Below are 27,436 nucleotides of genomic sequence, written 5' to 3'. Positions count from 1 at the left end.
ATTTCCAGGGAAAGCAAGTTTCTTTTCCTGTTCCATTTCTACACAGTGCAAAATGGTTATATCTAATATATGGTCACAATCCATAAGCTCTCATACATGCTCACAAGATCAGATCTGTAGAGCTACAAAATTTATTTTCCACTTTATATGTACCATTTTGAGATGCTGCTAAGTTCTTCTACAACATGGATGAGAAGAGTAAAATGATGGGTTATTTACAAAAATGGGGAGTACAAAACAAGATTTTAAGTTGTCAAAAGTGCTGGCTTGTTCAAGCCAAGATCTGTAAGTGCTAAACTACTTAATTATTTTTCCAGGAACTGTGTTGCACAAAATGCTGTAAAATACTCTGAGATGGATGAAGTATCTACAATAATGGCAATGATCATCAAAAAAATGTATGCAATAAATATGAAATTTATTCAACAAGACAAGAATAGAATAGCTACTTTTGTCATGACCAGCACTATGTGGAACACATTCAAAATTGCCCTCGAGTGGTTTTCAGTTTCTGTACAAAGTAAGTTTCGAGAACTTCAGCACACTGGTAGAACGGGGAATCTGTAGGGTTGTAGAGGCGACAGTTATCAAAAATTTTGGTCACATCTTTCACAAAGTCACTTAACTTGGCATATGTTTTTGATGCTACCCTGTTCTCCACCATCGACAGATCTGGAAGATGACAGTGAGTGCAAGATAAATTTCATGTCCAACATTTAATCAAAGCATTCTGATTCATCTATCAAAATTTTGTTTTAATTATCTGAAAGAAATGGGCACATAGGAATATCAGCTCTACAAGAATTTGTAGACGGTAAGGTTAACTATACAGACTTCTATTTTACATCAGGTTATTTGTTATTTGTACAAATTAGGATGGCAAAAAACTCGCCAAAAAAACCCGAACTCATCAGTAAGAACAACCTACCCATAGGCTCCTTTATGACCTTGTAATAATCAGGAACATCTTTTGGATCCACAGCAGTCAAAAAAGGCCATGCCATCTTGTGCCCCTGTGAATATAAAAATGTTGGGGAAAAAAGTCTGAAATAAAATTTTCTGTCTGCATGTTTGAGCACCTGTAGAAAGTTAAGAGGATTATATGCATTTATAATATGACCAAGAAATTGGTATGGTTTGTGCAGAAAGTGGTTTTTAAAAAAGAGAGAGAGGGACAGGACTTGGTTTAACTGAGTTACCTGCAGACTGCGAACAATTTTTAGGAGGTTGACAAAATCATCTGATGACAGCTCTTTTTGTGCTATTGGGTCAACCTCTTCTTTTTGCTGACAATTTGGACAGATGTATGTATCAATGGAGTCTGCTTCCGCCTTTGAAATCCCCACGCAGCGTCCATGAAACCAGTCTTGGCATCGGTCACATCCAATGTAGAACCTTAGGTATAAACAAAGGGGAACAAATCTTCAGCACATTTAGAGTCAAATCACCTTGTTATCTGGTAAGACCTAGTTGAGATGTCAAACAATCAACAAAAAGTATACAAAGAATTACAAAGAAAAAGCTTAATACAGTGTAATTGCAATCAACCCACTCCTAAATTCTTTCCACTAAGCAATTATATATATATGGAAGAATTCTGTTTTCATTCCAAAGGATAATGCTTATACCATCGTAGGCATGATTTTGATAGGTTCATCTTCCAGCACAGATGCATAACTGATGGCACCCAGTGATGATAGAAGGTGTGCTTACAAACAAGCCACAGAAGACGAAGATGAAAGATCCAACACAGCAACAGGTTCTTAATTCTGTGTGGTTTTCATCATGCCAGATACATCAAAGTATTAGCATTAAGAAGACTTTTAACACTAAGTTTTTCCTTCAGAAAGGAACATACGCATGCACACACACACACAGATGATCCAGCAGCTCTTACTGGTTCTCATCATATGGTGTTCGGCACAAACAATACAACTCTTCAGAAGTGTTTTCCTGCTGTTTGCGGCAGTCATCACAAATGTAAGAGTCAATGAAACGAGCCTGTTCTTCTGTAATATTTACACAGCTGCCATGGAACCAGTTTGAGCACAAGTCACACCCGATGTAAAATCTGCAATATCAATATTTTCATATTGGTGATGGAACCTGTATTATTGGTAATGGAACCTGTTTTGCAAACATAGCCATGCAAAAACCATGCATGTAATAAATGTAAAAAACATACAAGCTGAATGAAATGGTTATACTTGGTCTAAAAACATGTTTTTGACAATTAATGCTTAACCACTTAAGCTGCCTGCACCAAACACACATATCAATCAACAATTAAAAAGACACTGCTCACTTTGTCTCATCATAGGGAGTTCTGCAGACACAGTAAACCTTCTCCCCACGACTCCTGCCTGGAACACTTATCACCCTTTGTTTGTTGTTTAGCATGGGACCACTTCTCATCAACGAACCTGTACATTAGATCAACTCAGGGTTAAGCAAATTGCTATGCATAAAATCTGATTTTGCTGCAGCCTAAAGAAGTCAGTCTTTCTTGTAAGCTTTACATATGGAAGTTTACTTATATAAGAATACAGATGGTAAAAAAAACCTCTTAGACATTTGCACTCAAGAGGATGTCACAAGCAGAAAACAAAGATCAAATGATCACACCTGACAGTAGAATTTTTGGAATAAGCTAATAACATTTATCAGACAGCCTGTACACCCCACATTTGTGGCTAAGAATACTCTTCAAGGGCACTGGCTAAAAATAAAACGGGATAAGGAACGATATTGCCAGGTCTGCATGCCATGAAGTTTGCTTTAATGAAGTTTGCTTTAACCTTTGCGCTTTTTGGCAGATTTGCTATCTGCGAGTCCAGGTGGTGGGGTGTATGCAGTGATCTTAGGGGACTCTCCTTCACGTCTTTTGACCAACATTACAGGAGTTGGGTTGCTGCCTTGCTGTAAAGCTGATAGCATTGAAGATGATGCAGTAGATGTTGGACTAGTTTTGCTGGTTGTCTTCTTCTGGCGCTTTATTGTATCTGCCATCTCCATCTGCAAAGCAGATTTCTGCAAATTCGCTGGTGTTTTATATTTCTTCTGAATAAGATACTGAATGCAAACAAAACCAGATGGAAAAAAAACACAAAAACAAACCAAAAAAGTTAAAGGGGAAGAAAACCCATTAAAGACAGGTAGACAACAACCTTTACATCCTTTCAGAAAGGGTTTAAAAAAAAAAAAGGAAAACTAAAAACAACAAACAAGGAACACTAATAATAACTTCTGAAATGTCATTCTTATTTTTCAACAGAAAACAAGCTTTCTGAAAACAAGGCAGTGCATCTGAGATAGCTTTTGATTTTATACCCTAAAGATCCACAGAGTGGAAAAAAAAAGTCTGTCAACATAGAAGAGATAAGACCAGGAAAGTATAATCTCTGAGGTTTGCTATTTATTTGATACTTTTAGAGCTATGCAAAATACACTAAGGGGAGATGAAAGATGCAACTCACAAAGATTTTTTGCTGCAGTGTCTTTTCCATAACAGATCTCTTCTTCAGAATTTCTTTCTTTAAAGCCTCCTTGTGCTTAAACAAGGCTCGCTGCAAGGTGACTGTGATGAGTCGCTTTTGCTTCTCTTCTGCAGACTCTTGTTTCTTTTGCCTTTTCTGTTCTATCTTCTCCTCTCTTTCGATTTTGTCGAGCAGACTCTTTAAAACCATGCTACACACTGCAGTCCTGCCATGTCACACACAAATGGTCACCTTATAACAGCTTGCTCAGCTCATAAATTTTAGACACATGAACAAAACAAGCAGATTCATTTAAACAGGCCACCCCAAGGAAAGCAAGTTACAAAAGCTGAATATTAAGTTACAAGTTACAAAAGGCTGCCTCAGCATGTGGTTTAAAAGCATATAGCAAACTCTGCTGCTAATGCTAGTGTAACCACAAAAATACTGTATAGGCTTTGCTGTCACCTTTATAGCTGTTTGAAGACTGTTGCTCACCTGACCAGTGGATGTCTCGCACACCAGGCAAAGGCTAGCTTACTGTCAGAGTCAAACTTTTGATGGTTGACAAGTAAATGTAACCTACTGTCAACTGGTAAGATAGAAAAAGAAACAGAATATGACTTACAGCAAATGCGCTGCTGTCACTGCAATATCACAAAATATCCTTAACTTTCACAAACCTCATTTGGTCATCTTTTTGCTCTTGGGTCAAAAACTTGCTTTTGAAACCCTTTGGTTCAGTTCCCTGACTAACAGGGGCTAACTGAATTTTAGTAGGTGCAGCTACTGCTGCCTTGGCCACTTGAATGCCACCAGGTGATGTCAAAGTGACTGTTTGCTTTTGTTGTTGTTGCTGCTGCTGCTGTTGTATCTGGCGCTGCATTGCCAGCAACTTTGCCTGGATCTCTGGTGTCTGGTTTTGCATCAAAGCCTGTCGAACCACTGTAAGAGAATAACCAATTCACATACATTCATAAAATAAACGGCAGCAGCAAACTATAATTTTTGAAACGAGTGCCATTCATAAAGTTATTACAAGAATCATGCATATGACTGACCTGGCTTTGGATTTTCTTAGCTTTTCTTTTTTTAAAAACCGATCTTCGGGTAATCTGACACAAACCTTGCTGCACAACTTGAGGCGTGATGGCATATTTTCCTGTCGGACTGGTGGAAGTGCTTGGAGAAGCAGAAGTAACAGGAACTGTGGGTACAGAGGCGGTGGTGACTGGACTGGAAGTAGTGGCCACCACTGGGGCAATCAGTTTCACAGTCGGTTGAGCCCCACTGTTCTGCAGAGTCAGCTGTGGCTGTCCTGCAGTCTTAGGCACTACGGGCACTATAGCTGTCTTTAATGGGCTGCTGGCTGTGCCAGGGATAGCTGATTTCACCTGTGAACATGCTGTTTTTAAATGCTTGTGGGGAGGTTTTAATGTAAGAAAATAATAATTTCTGCCCCTGAAATAAATCATTTTAACCAGTTTCACTAAACATGACAGAACTTTTTGGTTAGTTTTCAGTGCCTCATTTTTTTTAAAGACATGAAAAAAGAGTACATATCAAATATGACTCATATGAAATGCAGAAATATATGCAAACTGAAACCTATTTAATATGCAAGACAAAGATAGCTTTTTCGAAACTGGATAGAGGGTCATAATAAAGCAAGTCATGGGCCTGAACAGATTTAAATAAAAGTAAAAAAAAGATGTTTTACCGGAACTGGAGAGATAACCTGACGCAGTGGGGATGCCGGTGTCTTGATTGCAGCCACTGTAGGAGTTGCCACTGTTTTCAGTTGCAGATGTGGAGTGATACTTGCAAGTGTCCGTGCAAGCGTTGGGGTTGCAGATGTGGTGGAAGTACTGACTGAGTTTGCTGCACTTGATGCCTGAATTATGTGTGTCACTTTCTGGCCAAGGGTCAAGGTTGCTGCTGAAGCAGGAGAAGATACACTAAGAAGTGATGTTGCTGTGGTTCCAGTCAAAGGCCTTGCAAGAAGGGATTGACCAGGCAGCAGGGATGCTGTCCCCTGAGAAGTCTGCAGGGCCACAACTGCAGGTGCTGGAGTGGAGGAAACTGCAGCAGCAGACTGGATGGAGACCACTGGAAGGGTAGTGACTGCTTGGCTGGTAGTAACAGGATTGGCAGAAGCCTGTGATGTCAGCAAAGTCTGTCCAGCCAAAAGAGGGGCACTGACTACCTGCTGTCCAGCAAGGCTGACCAGCTGCTGGGTAGCTGTTCCAGGTGTGCCAGCAGCGGAGAGTATGGTGCTGCCAGGCAGACGGCCTGTGGTGCTGATTATAAGTGGCTTGGTGGGTGAGGAAGCTGCCATGCTTAGGATACTTGTGGCAGGGCGTGCAGGCAAAGTGATGGTGGGAGCACTTACCACACCAGACAGGGAAACAGCTCCTGCTGTTGCAATTTGAGTGGGCACAATGAGACGTGTCTGTGTGGCAGGTGTCAGTGCTGCCTGTGTGGTGGCAGGGGTAGGGCTGGTGACCACCAGTGTTGGCTGCTGTGGTCGCAATGTGATGGTGGGCCTGACAAGTGGCTGCTGCTGAGTTGTGGCTACAGTTACAGCAGGGCTGCTTACTGCTGCTGTGCTTTGTCCTGGTATAGTGATCAGCTGGAGGCGTCCATCAGGCAGTCTTATTATCTGTTGGCCTGGTGACAAAACAGACCTTTTTAAGTATTCTTATACTAGTTACCTTATTCTAAGGTTAGCTGTAAATGAATACATACTGAGCATACTCTCTCAATCAACCAATGCTAATTCATCTTTTATAACGCACAAATAGACTGATCCCTTTCCACTCGTTTCATATGCTTAAAGGTGGAACTTCTTGTGGGCATTTTGTTAAATGGTTTCGCCCATGCGAAGAAAGATAGGAGTGCACACGGTGCTCAGCTGACTTTTACAAGAGGTCAGTTTTTCCTAATTGCTACCCCGACCCTGAGGCTTGGTGGAGATCACAGGCAGTGCTGACTACCCTAGCAATAAAACGTCTTTCTCAGCCGAGTACTTTCTGTTGGTGTTTAGAAAGCTGACGTGAAACGGTTTGAAACTGAACATACTGTCAGGGTTGGGACCGACAATTGAATGTATTCTCTATAAAATAGAGAGAAAACTAAAGGAGAAGAGGAAGAAACAGTAGAAATGAAACAAACATAAAGACAATTGAATTTTAAAACTTTATTTTTATTGGTTTCGTCTATCTTTATCTCTCTGTATCTTTCTTTACTTATAAGGGATGGCAAAATTCAACATTTTCAGTTTATTCCCCTGGTGACTGATATAAAGTACATCTGCCTTCATGTGCAATGTTTGTACCTTTACAAATGGCCAACAATTCCCACCTGTAACTCAGGGCCTATTCACCGTCTACAAAAGTGGCCCAACAGTCTATGTTTGTCTGTTGGTGAGCACGACAAGGGGAAGAACAGTGTAAATCACGTTCCTGCACATTCAGTCTCATGCACCTCTTCGATCAAATTGAAGATGTAAAAAAATGGATGGGCATGTGCTGATCATCTTTGGTTGTCCTAACAGACATAATATCATCTGGAACTAGTCTCCACTAGGTGACAGTTATTCTGTAAGTGAAAGGATGTACCTTGCGTACATCACATCAGGGGTATCCTCATTCAACATAAACAATTTGCTAAGTGTGCCATTTGGGACATGTAAATGATACATTTTTGAGAAAACAGATGCCACGGATCTGCAGCTGTAGACTTCTTGAAGTGCCAGTCTGTCGCAGTTTTCAGCAGAACAGTCTCCTTTGACTGATGGGATGAGAGTGATACAGCTGCAAGGCACGCATGTAAAAAAACTTCATATCATACTGATGATGTTACTTTGGCAGTATCGACCCAAAAGGTTCTCAGTGCCTGTGATCTCTACCCTGCCTATTGTCTGGGTAGTAACTGGAGATGACTGGACACTAGTAGTCCGCACCACATGTGCTCCTACCTTCCCTTGCAAGGGCGATACCATTCAATTCTGTCGGCCAGAAAAGTTCTGCATTTCAGCCTAGTGCAATCAAACCAGAATTGCCCTCTGGGACAAATAAAGTCTTATCTTATCTAATCTCCACAAACACTGCTACAGAAATTATCATCAGCCAGGTTTCTTTCTTTTTCTTCCTCTGGCAATTCTGAAAGAGTCTTAGATAGGGGGTTGGGACGAGAGATAAATAGAATGCAGGAGGACTGCAGAGGCATTTCAAAATGTACATGCTTACCAGGTAAGAGCCCACGGACTTGGAGCTGTCCCTGAGGGCCTTGAATAATCTGGAGGTTCTGCACCTGGCCAGTTAAGCTTGGAGTTGTCTGGGGTTTAATCTGCACTGTACCTGCAAAAGAAAAATGGTTCTGCTCCACCAATCTTGAAGTGACATCAGTGTCTCTGTACTTTTTAAACACACTATGAAAGGCTTGTGAATTGTACTTTAGTCATCTTCTGAGTTCTAAAACAAATCACAGATATCTGATATCTTTCTGTAATTGATGAATCATGATCATTACTGTCCATAAGGTTTTTTTCCCAAAGATTCAGAAAATAAATGCAAAATAAGAGGAAAAAAAAATTAATGATACTCCTGTATGATTTTAAGCATACACTAATTTTTTCCGAACTTATATTCAATTTTGGGGACATAAGTTATTTTATTTGCTAAAACTGGGCATATCCAAAAGCTGAGGAAACAATGATTTCCTTAATGATTTTAGAATAAATTCATTTTACTCCTTCTCTGAAAGTATCATTCATGCTTGCATCATCGCTTGTTTAAAACAGTATGTCTGGAGCATTTGATTGGTCTTTGGGATCTTTCATCTACTATATAAATGGAAATACTAATTCCTTTTTTGTTTCCCCATGCCTCCAGGCATAAAACCAGCTATTTATAAACCAGCTATTTCAAATTGTAGATGGGTTACAGGTATCAAGCACGGAAAATATAACTGAACATAACTCCCATTTTAGGCCAAAAAGGTGAAAAGATATTCTCATTTTATGCACACATACTATGGCTGGCATAAAGGATGTGTATTTAATGTTTTTTAAGGAGTGAATGTATACACACAGAAAATCCACAAAAACTTTCTGTACTTGAGGCAAACGTATAGCAGAATAGTGCAGTCATATAATATAAAACCTGTTCACCGGAGGCAAAAAAGAAACAGGAAGTAGCTGGGCTCTAATCATTTCATTTCTCTCATCATAACAAATCATATTACATTTGCAGTCATATTACTGGATTTTAAAAAATTAATACTCCTTCTCAAAGATTATTAGGCTGGGAAGATTTCTACATTTTCTTCTTACTTAGAAGGATCAGTATCTACCAGCCTATCAATAACAGTTCAGTTTGATGACATTCATCATGCTGAGTTTACATTCTGGTGCCAGTGGCAGTGACAAAAGCACTGTAAAGAAGACAAACTTATTAAACAATAATTTCAAGCCCAAAAGCTGCTGCCAGGGTAAAGGTTCTGCATATCCCCTCTAAATGGTTCAGTATGAAAAGGACACTCTCATCACAAAAATTCAAATTCTGAAAGGAAAAAGTATTCTCTTGAAAGATTGTTTCTTAATGTTCTTTGAAAGTTCAACAGTTGGAAAACAGAGTATACTAAACTAAGCATCTATCTGCATTGACTACGTTGACTACGTTGCTCATAATCTAAATTAACGTCTAAATATTGTACACTGCCAAGATGGTAGTTGAAAACAAGAATTACAAGAGGTGAAAGTATTTTGAAGTCAGAATGGGTTCCAGGTTTGCCCTGGCACTGAGTAATGACATACCCTTAGGTGAATACACATTATCTGCAGCCTTGCAGTTGGCACAGACCTTTCGGTCATCTCAAATTTAAATGGTCTTTTGGGGCTTAGATGCTCGCACTGAGTACAGACCTTTCAGAACTTGTGTGGCCTCTTGCGGAGTGTTCATGCGAGGAGTTGGGGTAGAGGCTGAGGCAGAAGTAACAGAGGTGGCCCCAGGCTTGGGGGCCAGAGTAAGAGAGGTGGTGGGACGGATGGAGACTGTAGTACCTGGCAGCTGAACCTTCACACCTGGCCGTAATGGGGAACTGGAAAGGGCACTGCCCATGACGGATCCTGGGACAGGTCAGTGCTTTGCATGAATGCCTACGGTCTCTATTATTAACTCATCATTTTGATGGCAGAGTTATTGTTTAACCTGTGAGCCCCAGATCCTCTCAACCAATCAATGCAGGTTCATCTTGCATGATCTGCAGACATTGCACCTCTAGTGATCCCCTCCCACTCTTGCTTCGTCACATTCAAGCACAGTGCACTATCCCAAATGAACACTGCTATACAAATGATCATAAGGCAGACTCTTTCTAGTCCTTCAGCAATTTTGTTGAAGAATCCTGTTAAGCACAAGAGGAACCCGGTTCTCAATCAATGACAAACCTGTTCATTTTAAGTGCACTGTACTTGCAATCAGTCTGTAAATACTGTCTCTGTTTTACTTACCAGGAAGCCCAGTGCTAGGAGTAGAGATAGTCTTGGGTTGAACCTGTTTAATGAGGGTAGGTGTGCTTGCGCCTCCACTACTTGGTGCACTGATTGAGATTGTCTTCAAATGTGTCGGGGCAGCACCATTGGCCGAGTTGTTGATAACAATTGTAGTGCCTCCTGTTACTGCTGCTGTAGAAGTGGTAGTGGTGAGCTTGATGCCCTGGTTTTCCTGCCAAAATACCAAGGCACCTTCTGAGTGTACAATCCTTCCTACTGGTTCAAGATTTCTGCCAAATTCAAACTAAAAACCATCATACTCCAAGGTGGTCATTCTGTTCTTAAAATTAACTGTTGAAAAGCAACTAAGCATTCACCTTCTGCAATCTTCATGCAGATGGATTAAGTGAATGGTGTTAAAAGGGGAGATTCTGACCAATGACTTGACATTACCTGAAGGCGCTTTTGTTGAAGAGCAAGGCGCTGCTGTTTTAGCTGTTGCTCCATCTGTGCTTTGATCTGGGAAGCAGTTTGAGAAAGGCCAGAAGTGCTTGTTGTTACTACCACTGTTGTGGCTCCTGCACTACCTCCTTGTGCTGCCAGTTTCTCTTGTGCCAATGCCTGTTGCTTCTCTAACCTAGAATACAGAAGCCAAAATGCATTAGTGTCTATACAAATGATACCCAATATTAGTACCTCTGGTAATTTTTATTACACAGGAACAATGAACCCAGGTAGGTTTTCTTACTGTCTCACATATATTGGATGTTTACCTTTGCTCATTACTTTTAATAACAACTATATTTGGAATGTGCTGTCTCTCTCTCTTCATACAGTGGAGATGCTATAAGCTTCAAGATCTTGACCTAAAACATGTCTCTTTTGGAAATACCTACTGTAATCAGTTTACCCTTTTAGTTTCTCCACCTTTTCCTCTCTGCATTTCTTCATGTTTGACAGGCAATGGTTACTATGCATGTGTGTGTGCGCGTTTGCCTGATTGTGATGGTCTTCTCTGTCACATGGCACGAATACCTACTGTGCCTTGCATTTTGTACAGGGTTCCCAGGGATCAGGGATGGTGCCAAAAAAGGACCTTAAAAGGACCTTAAAAGGACCTTTCATGCATTCGAAAGGACCTAAGTGACAGTCATCAATGCTTAAGTTTTTCTCTTGTGTGGTCGGAAAGATGTATTATTTATGAATCTGTGGTCTTCTCTATGTTCTCAAATACATGTATTTCTAGTAATAAATAATCAAAGAGTTAATTTTGATGCCTGTCTGCCATATTTAGATTAGATAACTTAAAAAGTGTCCTTAGCGCGCTGATAACATACACCGTTAATGTTCCAAGTTTTCTAGAAATCTAAGTAATAATAATTGCAAAACCTGAAAGCCATTCTTTGGTGTAATACAAAAGTCAGTTCACGTGTCTCTCTCTCGCACACACTCTAACGGGAAGAGAGAGATAGAAATAGAGCTATGCACAGTAGTACTAGAAGATCAAAGTTCAAGAAAGAGTAAGTTTCTAAAGAACTTTTGAAAAAAAGAGCGTTTTTTGCGAATACGGAAGGGCAACTAGTGTTGTACAGATGTGTAGACCAAACATTTTCTTGTGACTACAAGGAATGCCAAGGATTGGAGGATCAGATGAGGAATGAAAAGAGTGTGATCCTAATGCTAAACCAAAGATGGAATGAGTCGAAACTGTCAAGCATTACAGCCCATTTATTTTTAACCTTGAGATATTATTTAAGCATTCTTATTACAATACATGTAACACATGCAAACATATACATAAACAGCATGATATACTAATACACATAAGATTAAGATTACAAAATGACAAAGCAATCCATCTACTATAAGCAAAAGTTTCATTGATGAAATTCAATTCTTTGTCACCCCTACAGCTTTACCAATACTAAACAATACAATTTCTTTACACAACCTAATTTCCTCTAAATAGTTCTGGTTTTTAACATGTTCCATAGCATACATGTACAGAATTGTGCAGGCTTATTTAAACTGAAATAAACATTAATTCTGAATGTCACAATTCAACACCTTTTAATTTCTTCCTGTAATCTATCAATGTCTGACTGAATCTTTGTTATCTCCTTCTTCTTGTCTTTGGCTAACAAACGCATGTTGTTAGATCTTTCAATAAGTGAAAAACTTTTTTGCTCTTCAGCCTGGAAACTATGTCTGTCAGCCAGTTCCAGCAGGTGTCGTTCTTCGGCACTGGTGGTCTTTAGCCTTTTTGTGAGTATTACCAGCTCATCTCCTAATCTCTTTCTGTGGACCTGCTTTTCTTCTGTTTCCTTCTGCTGCTTCTGCTCAGAGAGGTAACGTTCATACCTGCCATAGGCACTAGAAGCGGATATCATCAGTGGTTTGGAGATCTCAACATTTTCCACCCCTCCCACACTGTGAATATGATCAAGAATTACTCTGCGTGCTTTTAGTGCAGTCTGACTAAGATTGTCAGCTACTGTTTCTTTGTTGAATGAAAATCCTCTTTCCACTGTAGCTTGACCATGAGAGAGTAGGAGTAACTGTCTGACAACAGACCACAACACCTGAAACTCTGCTTTTCAGCAAGGGCATCATAAAACCAACTATCCAGTCTTTGTGTCATAGGGTCAAAAGCCTTACTACCACACTCACCTGCAGAACTGTCAAGAAAATTACGGAACTCTGACAATACCTTGTCACAAGTCACATCATCAAACCTTTTCACACCTTGGCAATACAACAAAACCTTTTTCATTTTTTGTATTGATTTGTCTTTTTCCCCCATGGTCTTTGGGTTTAAGAAAGTTATGTTTCTCACTAGGGTGTACTTCAGTGGAGATTTATCCTGCAATTTTAGAACAACTGCTTTCAAAAAATCTCTGCATTCAGCTCTGAAGGCCATGAGAGTTCCATCGTTTACTGATGACTGTTTCTTAGCTACAGCCAGTAGTCTATCAACCCTGAAGCCAAGTTCGATCATGCTCAGATTGACATGGTTAGAACTGTTGCATATATCAACCTGCACAAGTTGGAGGGCAGTTTCACATTTATTAAGTACATTTGACTTGATAAATTTGTGCATCAGATTTTTCATAATGTCATGTAAGTCTAAACAAAGGAAAGGAAGAAGAGGCTGATCAGCTTGGTATTTTCTCAAAAAAGGTTCAAGTATACTGGCAATTAAACTAAAGAAAGCCAGACGACATGAAAGCAAAGGGGTAGATAAGACTCCAGCTTTTACAATATCAAAAGATTTGTTCTTTGGCAATGTTATTTTTTTTCTCCATTGCAGCTTTGACAAATTTTTCCAAGTATGGAAGCATAACAATTGCTTTTTCAGCAACAGAATTGTTTTCAAGCCATCGGTGAGCACAGAACTTGGCTGGAAAAGATGTGGAACCAGTTACTTTTATATAATCTTCTCTTCTGGCTGGGCTGTCTCTGAACAAGATATAAGCAGATGTAAGAAATGACTCAAGCTCCCATTGAGAAGCCTCGCACCCACGCCTAAATGCATTGTGCATAACATGGAGTCCACAGCTGCCCACATTTAACAAACCAACATTGTGATTGGTAATCATGTCGTTATTAATTTTCTCAAGAAGGTTTAGGTTTACAGAAGGTCCATCCATAGAAATTTGAAGTAAATTAGCTTGCTTGAAGTTTGATTCGCTAATTACCTTACTGAACTTTTTGTTGAAGGTCTATGGCCGCGGAATGACCCAAAAATTCCGAGGTCAGGTAATGAGTCCTTACAGCATTGTCACTCCAGTAACGAACATGGAAATCCAGCTGTTTAGTTTGAGTCTTATGGTTAGAAGATTCATCAAACAAAAGAACATACTCAGGCGACGAATTTACACAGTCCAGAAGCAATTTCGAAAAGTGAGGAGCAAGCCCAAATGAAGTTAGATAACTGGCTTTTGTTTGACCGCACTTAAATTCTGCAGCTACTTGGCTGTCTGGGAACATAAGTCGAAACAGTTCAGCAGACTTTTCAGCAGATCTGAAACTGTAGTGTGATTCCACAATCTTGAGAGTCCACAGGATCTCTGCCTTCAATCGTTCATTGCTCATCACGAAACCTATTCAAAGAAAACATTTAAGTTACCATTATGTCTGTAAACATTATGTTCTGTCTGAATAAAAGACAGGTTTCAAAAAGCAATAATTAATGACATGATAATATAAATAATACTAAACTAAGTTAAAGTATAAAGATGGCAGCATAGTTGAAAATGAAAGTTATTTTCAGCTAACTGATTTAGCTTTAATGTTAAATTGTTTGATTTTAAAAATCCAAAAAATAATGTATTTGCTGGTAAAATAGGATAATAAGCATACATTATTAATTATACTTTCTTTTTAATCTTTCCTGATCAGATGCCAAAAATTCAGATCAATTTTCTGCAGCAAAGCTGTAGTAAGATTCGTGATTGTATAAAACTCTATTTGTAGTTCGAATCATGAGAAAATGAAAATCTCAACTTTTTAATTTAAATAATTCTTTGCTATTTACTGATCTTTAAGCTATTGGCTTCACCGTAAATTAGACGATAGGCTTAATAAAGAGTGGAAAAAAAACCGCAAAATGTTATGCACGCTTTAATTTAATGTGTTTTTCTAAGTACCCACATCGTTAACTAAATGAATCGCTAAAGATAAATAATTGTCAACTTACTGGACACACTTGCAGAGCTGGTCGGTGCCGTCTGATTTTGAGCGGGCTGTGGATGTTCTCGATGACGAAAGTAATCAGTTACACAAAAGCGCGCATCTTTCAGAAATACTTTTATTTGCCTTTGGTGTCTTTCGGTAACCATGTGCTGTTTCAGAACACTTTCGCCCATTGATGAAAGATTCAGAGATATTTTGCAGGCAGCACATCGTGCCAAATGTTTATTGCTCGAGTCTTTTATTAACCAATCTTTATACTTGTCTTCCTTTAGCCACTTCTCCTGAAAAGAGCACTTCCCCGGCATCTTTCACAGCGGCCCAGTGGCGCAACGGTTAGCGCCTGTCACCAATACAGTGAAGGTTGGCTGCCCTGAGTTCATTTCTCGTCTCGGGCACGCTGTTCTTTCTCTGCACGTGGCATCTGTTTACAGGGCTGGCTGCTTGCCGTAATATAGCCTGAGTTGCTGACACGGCGTAAAACACTAACGCCCCCCCCCCCGGCATCTTTCAAATTGTTAAGCAGACAAAGAAATGTGGTCGACACGACGAGAGTGAACTCGCGAAAGGCCGAAACGGACGTTCCCGCCGCGAGCGAGACTGGGTAGTCATGTGATTAAAATAGCAATGCAGCGAAAAATCGTCGGTATTTTGCGCCAAAGTCTACTCCGGAAATAAATTTGTTGTAATATTTTATCGATAAAAGGACTTAAAAGGGTCACAGAGAAAATGTAAGGACCTGTGTGAGAATTTGAAAGGACCGCATGGCAAATAAAAGGACTTAAAAGGCCTTTTGGCGAAAATTCAATATAAAAGGACTTAAAAGGACCTTGCAAGGACCTGGGAACCCTGTTTGTAAAGCACACTGTGCTCACCTTCATGCGAGGAAATGTGCCACAACAATCCTACTATTATTTTTTCATCAACTAACACACCAGGTAAGGGCAACTGATCAATATATGTGTACTATGGTAGACAAAGATGCTGCTCTTAAAATTCACTAAATGCTTTTTTTTAAAAAAAGCATTTTTCCTGAAAAAGTCGCAATAAAACAGTCACAAAAATCTTATTTTTATAAACACAAGACTTCTGTAAATGGTTGTAATGAAGCACAGTTGACTGACATGTGGTGATTAACAAAGAGACAACAATGAACAAGAAGTCTCTTTGGAAATTTACTTCACTTATTTTACAGTACTTCTGCAGAAAATCATTATATGGAGCAAATGGTTGGTCAGAAACAGTCTATTTTAAAATGTACTTCCTTTTCTGTTAACACATGACTTCTGCAAAAAGTTGTAATAGAACACAAATTGTTGGTTGTATGTTGTGGTGGGGAGGTAGTTCTACTACAGATGACATTTACATAGAAAATATATTCTTCACATTATTTGGGGCTTGTATTTAAGAGAGGGTTGGGAAGCCTTAGTTCACTCACTTTTCTCCAAATTGACGAATCTCCCAAAGTTCCAATTCCTCTTCTGGAACCCAGGTCTCTGTGACACTAGGTTCTGTCTGTCGTGGCGATTCCACTCGTTTTCGCTCTCGCAAGCCACTACGCTGAGGTGTATACTTTTCTGTGATGTTAATAATAATAAAAAAAAAACTGTAAACACCTGAACCTGAAATGTTTAAAGATTATCCACACAGAAAGTAATCAGAACTATCCATACTCCTTGCAGTTGTCAGGATGACATTTGTGGCTTTTAAACAGATTATATTACTTGGATAAAGTCGATGCAGTTAGTGCAAGATAATAACCATGCAAGAACCTCCTGCAAATTATTTCTGCAAGAGATTAAATTTCTTAATGACCTTAAGTGCTTCTGTTGTTTTACCCTTTTTTAACTGAATTACAAACTGTCACAAAAAACAGGGAAATTAAAAGAAATTTAAAAAAAATTAGAGAAAGAATAAAGAAGAATGGCCATATCTTACATGTGAAGTTTGATTCATTTGTAATGCAGCAATAAGATGGAACTAGTTACCCTGACATGAAGGAAAATACTATACTGTCCCAAAAATATATATAAAAAAAACTAAAAGAAATCAAAGGATAAAACAAACCTAACAAAATACAAAATAAACAATCAACCATTTCTCGCTTGATTCATCCTGAAAGTATGCTTCTGGGTAAATCCAAAATGTGTGAGGTATTTCAAACAGAATTTTGACAAAGTTTTCCCTTGCTATTAGCTGTGGGCAGTTCACTGACCATTACTGCTGAATTTTATTTTCATCAATAAAATCTTCTGAAAAAGAAGTGCTGCTTTCTTTGCTTTCCATTTCATCAGGCAAATATCATCACAAGGTCATAAGCTTCTTTTTCTGTGTAGCACTCAGCATGATCAATGCCATTTTTGCATTGAAAGGCTGTGATGGGAAATTTCAGACACTTTCAGTAAAAGTTGCTTTCTTTAAAATCTAAGGAAGATAACTGTTTGAAAATGGTTCAGGGAGTGCCTAGGAGCTACTGTGTGAAGAAGTTATAATGTGTTATGTCAACAAGTGTCAGTGGTAAGAAAAGGCATATTCTCTCACCTTTAGGTTGGTTTGTGATGCCCAGGGGCACAACAATTTTTCGCACCTGGTACTCAGATCTCAGACCATGTGGTCCAATATCTCGTCGTTTCAGAAGTTCTGTTGTGGTGATTTCAGTCTCAGTTGAGATGGTGTTGGTACCACCAGCAGGTGGCTTGACTGCCAGATCATCCCACCGGGTGCATGCCCAGAGAATGCGCAACTGCAAAGCAGCTGCAGCCAAAGAGGTGAGTGTTTGGGTGCGATACCGCCATGCTGTTTTGAATAATGGCCGTGGGCATGGATAGATCCAGTTTACATTATTCATCTTGCAGTTGTAGTTGAAGCCTGATGTTTCGCGGAAGCCCCCACGTCTTGCCAATTTTGCCAATTCATAGTTTTCCAAAACAAAAATGCTCTTCCGTTTACTTGTTGTCTGAAACTTCTGGCAAACAGGCAGACTGGCTTTCTTCATTGTCTTACTTCTCTGTTTTGCTCCTATTCGCGCAACCCGAGGCAATTTGAATTTGTCTTGTGTATGACGGACAGGTGGTATTTTGGCTCGCAACTCTTCAACACTCATCTTCATGATGGCCTGCGTCAGTGCAAGCTGTGCTTGGGAAAGGGTCAGACCTGAACGGCTGGATAAACTATGAGCTACCGAAACAGAATCTTTAATTCCTGGTAGCAAACTGCTGGACTTGTCATTAGAACTCTCTGCTTGGTCTTTGGTGAGTAGCGATGTGGATAATGAGACCTTTGTTGAAGACGTCTTGACAGTTCCTGCATCACTGTCTTTTGAAGTTGCTGCCTTTTGAGACTTTTCACCATTATCTCCACTATTGGAGGTTGGGGGTTTAGCTTTTAGAGAGTTCAGAAGTTTGTCAGAAGCAGTGGAAGAGTTTGAATTTTCTCCCTCTCTGTCCCCTTCCACATCGATCTCTTCTTCCTCCAAGGTTATGTTAGCTGCCTTAAGTGAGCCTTGAGAAGTGTCCAAAGGCTCTTCTTTGATGAGCTTTGCTGCCAATTTACTGTCACACTTGGTCACATCACTTGCTGCCACACTAGAAGCTGTTTTTGCTTCCACTTTTACTTCCACTTTCACTTCTGTAGATTCACTCTTCGTCAATGTACACAAATCTGATTTACCTGCATTTAAGTCTGCTGCTGCCAGAGATTTACAGGCTGGTGAATAACAAGCTTCAGGACCTAAACTGTGACACAGAGGTGAGTAACAACTGCTAGAACGTGATGGTGTTTTGCTCTGTGGCAAACCATTTATAAGAATGTCTAGACTAGGTTTGATGTCTTTACTCTCATGGCCCATCTTGGCTTTTTCCTCATATTTCAACTTCCACTGGATCTGTTGCTCCAGGGCAGCACGCTGTTTAGACTCAATCTCCTCTGCCTTTAGGCGACGTTCCAACAGTGAGTCCAGCTTAGAGTAGGGCTTAGTCACCTTGGGATAATGTGTGCGGTTCTGCATGGCATCAGAAACATTAATTACGTCGACATCTGTCACCTTGTCTGGCATCTTGGAGAACACTTCCTTGGCCAGTTCAGCATCTCGCTTATCTGCAAAGTTACCCCAGTTGCGAGTGAACATAGTAAGTTTGTTTCCAGCCAGTGATGGATGTACTTTAGTGTCCTGGTCACTGGATGTGGAAGATTTAACTGTATTTGGTGAGCTGGGACCTGTTTCTGCCGCAGCTACTAAAGAGGCCTGGCTGTCATTTTCAGATGCATCAACTTCCATTATTTCTGCTGTCTGCTCATCTTTTGCTTCGTCATGAGCATCTGTATTCATTCTCTGCTCTCCACCATCAAATGCTAAACTCCGCAAAATACACATGTTCTCTGAGGCTGCCTTTGAAGTAGAGAATCCTGTGCTGTCTGCTGCCTTTGTATTCTCGGCCTCCTTGGCATCTTCTATATCCCCTCCATCCCCATTCTCTGGGTCTTTGTCTTCTTCCGAAGTTTTTGACTTAGATAAAGCCTTGGCTGCCTTTAAACGTCGATTGCGAATTTTGACAGCAACGCTGCGCAAGCCAACAGTATCCTGAGGGGTAAAGTTCCCAACATGAGTTGAACTCACCCACAGCCAGCCATTGCCACCTGTAACTCGATATTCTTCACCTCTTTGTTTCCACACCTGAAAACAATAGCATTGTATAACCTATATAAGATCATATTAAATATATTGATGCACAAATTTCAAGATGGTTTTCTTCTAGATTTCATAAATAACAGAAAACACCCGATCCATGCATTCTTTCCTTCAGCTTACAGGGCTTCTGCTTACGCAAAAAAATTGCGTACAGTACGCATTAAAAGTTCGGAGGACCCCTTCAATTTTCGTCAATGGGGTCCCCTTCAAATTTGGGCAAAGAACAGGGACCCCTTAAAAATCTGAAGGGGTCCCTGGGACCCCAAAGAATTTAGCCCTAGCAGAAGCCCTGAGCTTAATTTAATTAAGTGGACATTTTGGTTGGAGGATGGGGGTTGGGGAACCAAAATGGTTTGGCAAAACAAGAGTTGCAATTGTACAAGATTGTCCATGTACATCAATTAATTTTTTTTAAATATGTAAAAATGATGGAGAATGTTTTAGTACTTAAGTCTATAAAATTCAACCTTAAACATGTTTGCTAATTCACATTATTTTTAAGTGACTGGCATGGAGATCATTCTTTAGCTTCTTCTAAGATCCTGGCCAATACTTTACAAAAGACAGGATAGTTATAAATATTATTCGTGTACAATGCTTATATTCATTACCTGATGCTTGAGTCCTAGAGGATACTTAATCCAAACCAAAGGTTTTCCTTCTTCTTCTTCTTCCTTCCTTTTCCTTGCTTCTTTTTCCCGTTTCTTCATCTCTTCTCTATCACCACTTGTGATTCGCTGCAGCCGAGTATGACCTTCAACAATAAATGGACGGCTTAGAATTCAGCCAAGAATACAATATGCACACACACACCAGAATGAACTATAACAGATGTCGCTAGCACAGGTAAACAGTGCACACTATCTAGTCATCAAATGGTAAATGACTGCACTTTTAGAGATACATAATTCAACAAAAGCATCTATGAGCTACTAGTAAATTGTATCTCACCAAGTGACTCATGCCACACAGGATTGAAAATGACAGGCTTCATGCAGGCTTCCAGAATAGCCAAAGCCAGAGCAAAGTCTTGAGGGCTTTGACACATGTGTACTGCTTTCTGCCAGTTAGATCTGTGAATACTCCAGTTAGGATGTAAGAAAGCTGCTGGGATGTTGTTCTCAAGCTGCACAATGCTCAGGCGCAGAGTAGCCATGGTAATGGCTCTGTTGCCATACACTGAGCCATTCCACTTGAATTCACTGGCCTGTGTGAGTGAAAACTTGTGTGACAAATGGCGGCGCTTGTCCCGTTCTTCGTTGTGCTGGTGTTTGTTGAGAGCCAAAGGATTTGTGGAGTACTGATTCTGATATGACTTGTAGCCACCTTCCATGCCTGACAAAGAGATAGTGCCAATTTCTTTAAAATACAACATGCTTTCTTTAAGTTTGAAACTCAAGACTAAGAAATTAAATGGTCTGGTCGAAGGTTATGAAGACAACGCACAAAAATAACATTTAAAGCTATCAGTAAAGAACATAATGCTGAAGGAAACAAGTGCACAAGTTTACTGGGTGGAATCTAGATTGTGAATGTAAGGCGGTCACCTTAACTGCTCATATTTGAATTCTTTTTGTAGACTGGCAAGATTTATGAAATGAAAAAGTGAACACTAACATATCTTGCTTTAGGTTCTTACCAAGTCTGAAATATTGTGACACTGCAATAGATGAAGAAGACAGTGTTTTGCTACGAGTGATGCGACTTATTTCTCCATCTTTGTTGATAACCAGCACATCATCAGCTGAGCTCTTGCCAGACATTTTCAGGGATGATGTAGTTGTGGTGATAGAATCTGTAAACTGCTTGGGTGTCAGTGATCCAGTTTTTGATCTTGTAAGAATTCTCCTGGTCTCAATTCCTGAAGAACAGTAAAGATCTTCAATCATGTAGGAAAACACTATGGTTCATATTCTTGAAAGAAATTCTTTAGTCGTATACAATGCTGAAGAAAAAAGGAGATCAAGAGATAGGAATAAATGTACAAGAAGAAAAGTAGAGATCAAAGATAAGATGAAAGGAATAAAAAAAAAAAAAGAAGAGAGATAAGACAGCAGCATTAAAAGTAAACAAAAAAAAAAAACCAAGAGTATCCCTCTCCTACCTAAATATGAAAAGTCAGACCCTTTCACAACAATTCTAAACTTTTAATCACATGACTTATTCCTGCTTACTCTCTTTCTCTAGTCTAACCTGATGCTGCTGTTGTAGTGGTGGATGACATCTGCTGAGTCATTGTGAGTTCTTCTCCCTTCCCAGCATCATTCAGCTTCTCCAATGCCTGAGCAGCTACCTGCAAGGTTACCTTACCCCCTTCCCTGTTGACAACCAATACTGTCTTGGTGCCTGGAGTGATCTTTGGCATTCCACCTCCACCTTTATCTTCCACTTGCAGTGCTGAAGTTTTCACATTAGGAATCAGAGACTGTAAGCTGACAACCTTAGGTTTGGGTTTATCATCTTGTCCTGTACTTTCTGGGATAGACTCTGAGGGGATGCATGACAGTAAGCTGTCCCTACCAGAAATGTTGAGAGGTTTGGTGTGGTTGAATGCCTCGGCAGATGCACCTTCCATATGAACAGTGGTCGTGGTCGTGGTAGTGGTGGTGATAATGGTGGTGGTAGTTTCTTTAATCTGCGTTGAAGAGGATGTTACCTGACCATTTTTTTGAGAGTTATGAGACAAGTTCATTGTGGTGTTGACCACTTCATTCATGGTTGCTGTTAAGATGCTGGAAGACTCTTCTAACATAGTTATATCCTGTAACCAGTAAATATGTAGTTAATAACTGTTCAATGAGAACAAAACTACTAGCAAAAAGTGTTAAGGCTAGCCTGAGTTACACATGAGATCAAACATAAACTTGGTCACAAGTTAACAGAAGACAGTTTTTGTCATTAGCTTTTTTGGCAAAAATGCTTTGTATTTTATTTAATGATTTTTTTTTGGGGGGGGAGTGGGGGTGGGGGTAATGGTGGATTAGGAGCACATAGTTATTTCTACTGAAGGCCCCAGTCCATACAAAAACTTCAAAAGCATGCGCTCTGAAGGTTCTGCTGGATAACAACTTTGTTTTCAAACATTACACAAAATGAGATGTTGACCTCTTTCCAAAATGCAGATGAATATCACACAATGAAACAGTATTTACCTCTAATTCTGGGCAATGTTAACTTGCAATGAATTAAAGCCATTTACACAAAACTAATTTCATATGCAGAATATTCTTTAAAGTTTTAAGATGTATGCAACTCAGTATTGCAAGGAAAACATTGTTTGAACAGTTTTTATTTAAAATGTTTTTGAAAAAATTCAGGCAAATTTTATATGGTTTAAACATAAGCCACATACAGCAACAGACAAGCAAGTTTGCATATATGCACTAAGCCATCATGCAACTCACCTTGTTTTCACCATCTTTGTGAATTATTTTGCCTTCCAGCACAAGCTGTTGTATTTTCTTTTCTTCTTCCTCTTGTCTCTTCCTCTCTTCCTCTTCTCGCTGCCTGCGCTCTGCTTCTTCTTGTGCTTTTCTCATGGCCCGCTCTGCCTGTTGCTTCACAAGCTGAGCTGTCGAATCAAAATTGAACACACTCCAATTTTATTTTCTTGATAGTCTGAGAGTAGAACAAATATAAGGCACACTTCAATCTCAGACACATTAGAAGCCTAACTGGTCAACTGTAAAAAGCTTAAACTCTACACAAAAACTTTAACATATTGTAAATGAAAAGGTTAATGAGGCAACCAGCAGACAATTAAGATGACACAAAAAAATACAGACTAATACCTTAACTCATGCAAACTGGGCCAGACAAATAGATCTAGCCCCTTCAGCATATGTCAAGGTTGAGCTGCTCACCCATGTCCATCATATTTAATAACTTTTACTACAAAACTATGTAAACCCCCCCCCCCCAAAAAAAGAGGAGAGAATCAAGTCATTTGGCAAGGCAAATCATATTCAAAAAGAGTTACATCCCTTAACTGAGGAACAGGAAGACAGTTTGATAGTTTGAAGATTTTAATTTTTCTGGAGGTACCTTTCTTTTCAAAAACAATGGCAACACGAGGGCACATGCAAGTCAGCTAGCAATTTTTCATTTTAAGTATATTTCTGACAATAAAGTTGTTTTACATCATCATAAGTTACAATTATTCCTTTCTGCAAGTTGTGTAACCATTACAGTCCACTAAATTATATTGGACTAAACATTGCAATGATGATTGAGTGTGCATAAGCCTGTATCAAAATTTTCTCTTTGGAAATGATTTGAAATACCCAATTTTCATTAGATTTAAAAAAAAATGCAATTTCAAAATGAAATAAGGGAGGAACAATTTCTTTCTCTTAACTTTCAACTTAAATTATTATTTTGATTTATGTTCCTATTATGTTTAGTTAATTATCTACCATTTTTGGAAAATACTTCAAATTTGTGTATATCTATAACAATAAACGGTCAAGGCCCAGACTCAATGTATTAAGAAACTGAAGTAAAGTAAGGCAAGAACAACTTTTTTATTTATAAAATAACTGTCAAGATACAGTCTACCCACCACTGTTCTGTTTATAGGGCTGGCTGCATTGCCTTGCCATGATATTGCCTTAGTTGCTGGCTCCCAGTAAAACACCTAATATCCCCCCCCCACCCAACTTATCTTTTAGCCACACACACACACACACAAAAAAAAAGAAAGAAAAAAAAAAGAGCTATCCACCTTCAAAATTAGCTAATTTGTATTGATATTGTTAAGAATATTTTGTCAAATATCAATTACTGGGTTAAAAAAACCATGCACAATAAAATGAAAGACAAGAAATATTGTTACCTATTTCAATCTCTATGATAGATTTTTTGCTGCCCTTGTTGGTACTTGTCAACTCCTCTGTGATGGCAACATGCTTCATGATATCATCACGCATTTCTTGCAATGAAGCCAGCAATTCTCGCTCCCACTCTCCTCCTTCGAGGCATTCCATCAACTCCTCTACGTGTGACTTTGTACTATAGTACCAGACTTCATTTTCTCCTTCGCTGAATAAAATATAAGAAAGCAAAAAAGCAAAATCACCTTGCAGCTTACTTCTGCAGCACTCCACAAGCATGTTTCATTCTGCTACCTAAGAATGGTCTTTTTTCCGCTAAAACAAATTAAAAGACTACAAAACTTCAGAGATTATCAGTTCAGACATATAATTCTGATGACTTAAGATATAATTTGCTGTATTTTTAGGGAAGTAATTTATTTCTACAGATTTTTCTTACACATAAAATTTACAAGGTATTTTATTCATGCCATAGTCAAGATCTGTCAATAAAAATAAACTCAAAATATTTAAGAAACAAACAAACCACAAAAAAGGTGGGGAGTGGGAATCTAAAACTTCCATGATCTTTTTTTACAATAGACTAAAGCCAAGATGGCATTCTTCCTTCTTAAAATATTGTGTGAATATCCGAAAGGGAAATAACCCCTTTCTGGCACTTCTTCAATCATACAGGCTATCTTTGCATACTGGGTTCCCCAAAAAGGACAAATTACTAAGCTTTATATAATGCTTAAAAAGTCCTTATGGAAAGTAAAAAGCTTTGCAAACTACATTTTCATCTTGATGCATTTGTTACTTTTAAAAAAATATATATATATAATTTTTTTTTAAAAAGCCATCAACAAAAATAACTATTTTATAAAATTTTTTAAATGCTTATAAACTAATTCCTGTAGAAAAGTATTCATCTTACACAATGATGCGTCGACAAAGGAACCAGTACTTCCTAGCATGACGATCAAAACCTATTGGCTCTTGTCGGCTCAACAGTCCACTCTTTTCTGCTTCTGAAATGCAGTCTGTAACACCTTTCACCTGGTGGGCACTGCACACACTGCACAGCCAGTCCTCCTCAGGCACTTCTTCCATGGGTGGCTCCACACAAGCCAGATGATATACTGCTGAACATGTCTCACAACAAAGCAAATCGCCAAGCCTGAAAACAAATTGATTTATTCTTCAATTTATTAAAATTCTGGAAAAAATTAATTTAATAATAAAATGGACTGCATATCATCAATAACATTAATTAAAACTACAAAACTCTTAAAGACTGCACACAGAAAAATCTGTCAATCACTATCAACATCAGCACCCAGTATCACGTTGCAGAAAAATATGCAATTGTGCATATAATCCTTAAAATATAAACTTTAATAGTGGAAAGTATCTGAGGCACACAGAAACAGCAGTCCTTAACAGTAAGGTGAAGATCATTCTTTGGGATGTCAAAACTGACTGCTAGTGTAACCTCCTCCATTTTATAATTTATCTTCACACTCAATCTATGCTATAAAATCATATCTATAGTATTCAAAATAAAGTCACCTCTACAACATGTATATACATTTCAAAGAAGTAAAGCAGCTCTAGTTTCAGATTAGCTCATGCTATTAAAAACTAAATTTAGAAAAATCAGAGAAAGTTTTCACAAAACACTTCATGCAACAAATTAACAGACAACAGAACAATATTTTCACTATGAATTTAGAAAAGAGAAAAGCTACTTACTTATGACAGGCACGGCAGTGATCGTCATAGTGTATGTTGCCTTCATTGGTGATCTCTGCACGTACACTTGTGGTAGTCAAGAACAAATCTGTCAGAGTTTGCAAAACTGTAAGTTTTTCTGCAAGTGGAACATATGGAAAATTTGATGATGTTAGTGCTGGCAATGCAGCTCTGAACTCTGGATGGCGCTCACTGTCTAGGTATGCCCTTGCAATTTCTGGCCATGTCATGCCATCTAGAAAAAACAGGCTGATGTTGACACTATCCTTTGTGTCATGAGGTCCAAACATGGTATTATTGCTTTCTTCCTCACGCAGCAGTGCTTTAATGAGGCATATATGAATTTCTGCAATAAGTGTGCACTGCTCATCGCAGATTAGTGCAGCACAAAAGTCTTCAAATGTAAATGGTGAGAGCCTGAGATTTGTTCTAAAATGACGCAAAACTTCGTAAACACCAACAGCTTGCAAGACGTGTTCTTGAGGTATTATAAGATCAGTTGCAGTTGATGGCAGTTCCAGCTGAGGTATATCTTTGTCATCTGGTATTTCTGGAGTTTTTGGTCGTTTAGGGTAAAGTTTTCTTCTGCTAACTGAACTGCTGACTGTGCTTAAACTTTCGTCGCTTAGATACGAATCATCTGATTCCTCATAAGAAACATCAGAACCATAGTTGTCTGTATTATCGAAATCAGTTATATCACTTGCTCTGTCATTTTCTATGTCCGCAACAGAAGACAAATCATCATCATCTGCAATCAACTGACTTACGAAGTTTCGACTTTTATAAGATGCAGCACGTCCTCTTCCTCTGGTGCTAAAACCCCGAAAACTCTGGGAGAGGTAGGGGGATCCATTGCCCGTGGTGCTAATAAAACTTTGTTCCCCAGATCCTGACGTAAACGCTTTTGGTTTTCGCAGAAAATTTGTGCGATTGATGGGTAACGGGGCTTTTGGCGGCCGGCCTCTTGCTCGTCTTCCTCTCGTTGACATTTTCAAACAATCAGGGTACAGATTAGACAATCAAGAGAGCGTATATCAAGAAATCATGTGTCCATGTCATCACTAAAGCTGTTCTAAATGTTTTTAGTGTCCATGTTGAAAATTTTGGGAAGCCGCCATTTTACTAAATCTTGGTCACGTGACCAAAATGGCCTATCAAAGTGTGCCTCAGTTCATTTTTTCTCGAATATTAAGCTTGCACTAGACAATTCGCGGACAAGAAAGCACTACATTACCTTATCTCTTCTTTGCCGGTTATAAAACTTCGATGCACTAAACATAAACCGAAGAAATTCTTGAAAATCTTTGGAATTTTCTTCCAGAGTCTTGACGGACAAAACATCTGCTCGAATTTAAAAGCTCTTCCCTGATTGGTGCTGCTACAAATGAACATTTGATATTTGGCATTAAAAGATGAGTGTATGGTTCAATTAAGGGTAAACACAATTTATTATGCTATAAGTGCTTAGCTTTATTGACCGCTCTGTTCAGATCATTTTGACCCATTTTGCTCATTT

General features: G+C 39.1%; 1 protein-coding gene across 4 annotated transcripts; it reads right to left on the bottom strand.

Annotated features, from left to right (window-relative positions):
• Positions 1-115: 115 nt before the first annotated feature.
• Positions 116-27,399, bottom strand: LOC112557688 (nucleosome-remodeling factor subunit BPTF-like). 4 transcript variants are annotated; one of them, XM_025227686.1, is made up of 24 exons: positions 25,918-27,389; positions 25,100-25,342; positions 24,186-24,391; positions 22,756-22,922; positions 21,545-22,112; positions 20,991-21,212; positions 20,303-20,686; positions 19,963-20,105; positions 17,206-19,336; positions 16,103-16,241; positions 10,426-10,609; positions 9,991-10,204; positions 9,403-9,606; positions 7,727-7,837; positions 5,197-6,146; positions 4,603-4,870; positions 4,160-4,421; positions 3,477-3,702; positions 2,799-3,030; positions 2,306-2,423; positions 1,898-2,071; positions 1,200-1,395; positions 929-1,013; positions 116-672 (listed from the first exon to the last, which is right to left on the bottom strand). In XM_025227686.1, the coding sequence occupies exons 1-24, from the start codon at positions 26,907-26,909 to the stop codon at positions 482-484; spliced, it is 8,610 nt and encodes a 2,869-aa protein (XP_025083471.1). In that variant the 5' UTR covers positions 26,910-27,389; the 3' UTR covers positions 116-481. The 4 variants fall into 4 exon arrangements, with proteins under 4 accessions (XP_025083471.1, XP_025083479.1, XP_025083486.1 ...); XM_025227694.1 differs by having other exon boundaries at positions 2,799-3,015; positions 25,918-27,387; XM_025227701.1 differs by lacking the exon at positions 1,898-2,071 and having other exon boundaries at positions 25,918-27,399.
• Positions 27,400-27,436: the final 37 nt, after the last annotated feature.

This window comes from Pomacea canaliculata, linkage group LG1 (assembly GCF_003073045.1).
Source record: "Pomacea canaliculata isolate SZHN2017 linkage group LG1, ASM307304v1, whole genome shotgun sequence".
In the NCBI taxonomy this organism is placed as follows: domain Eukaryota; kingdom Metazoa; phylum Mollusca; class Gastropoda; order Architaenioglossa; family Ampullariidae; genus Pomacea; species Pomacea canaliculata.
This window is presented reverse-complemented; position numbering and strand designations above follow the sequence as displayed.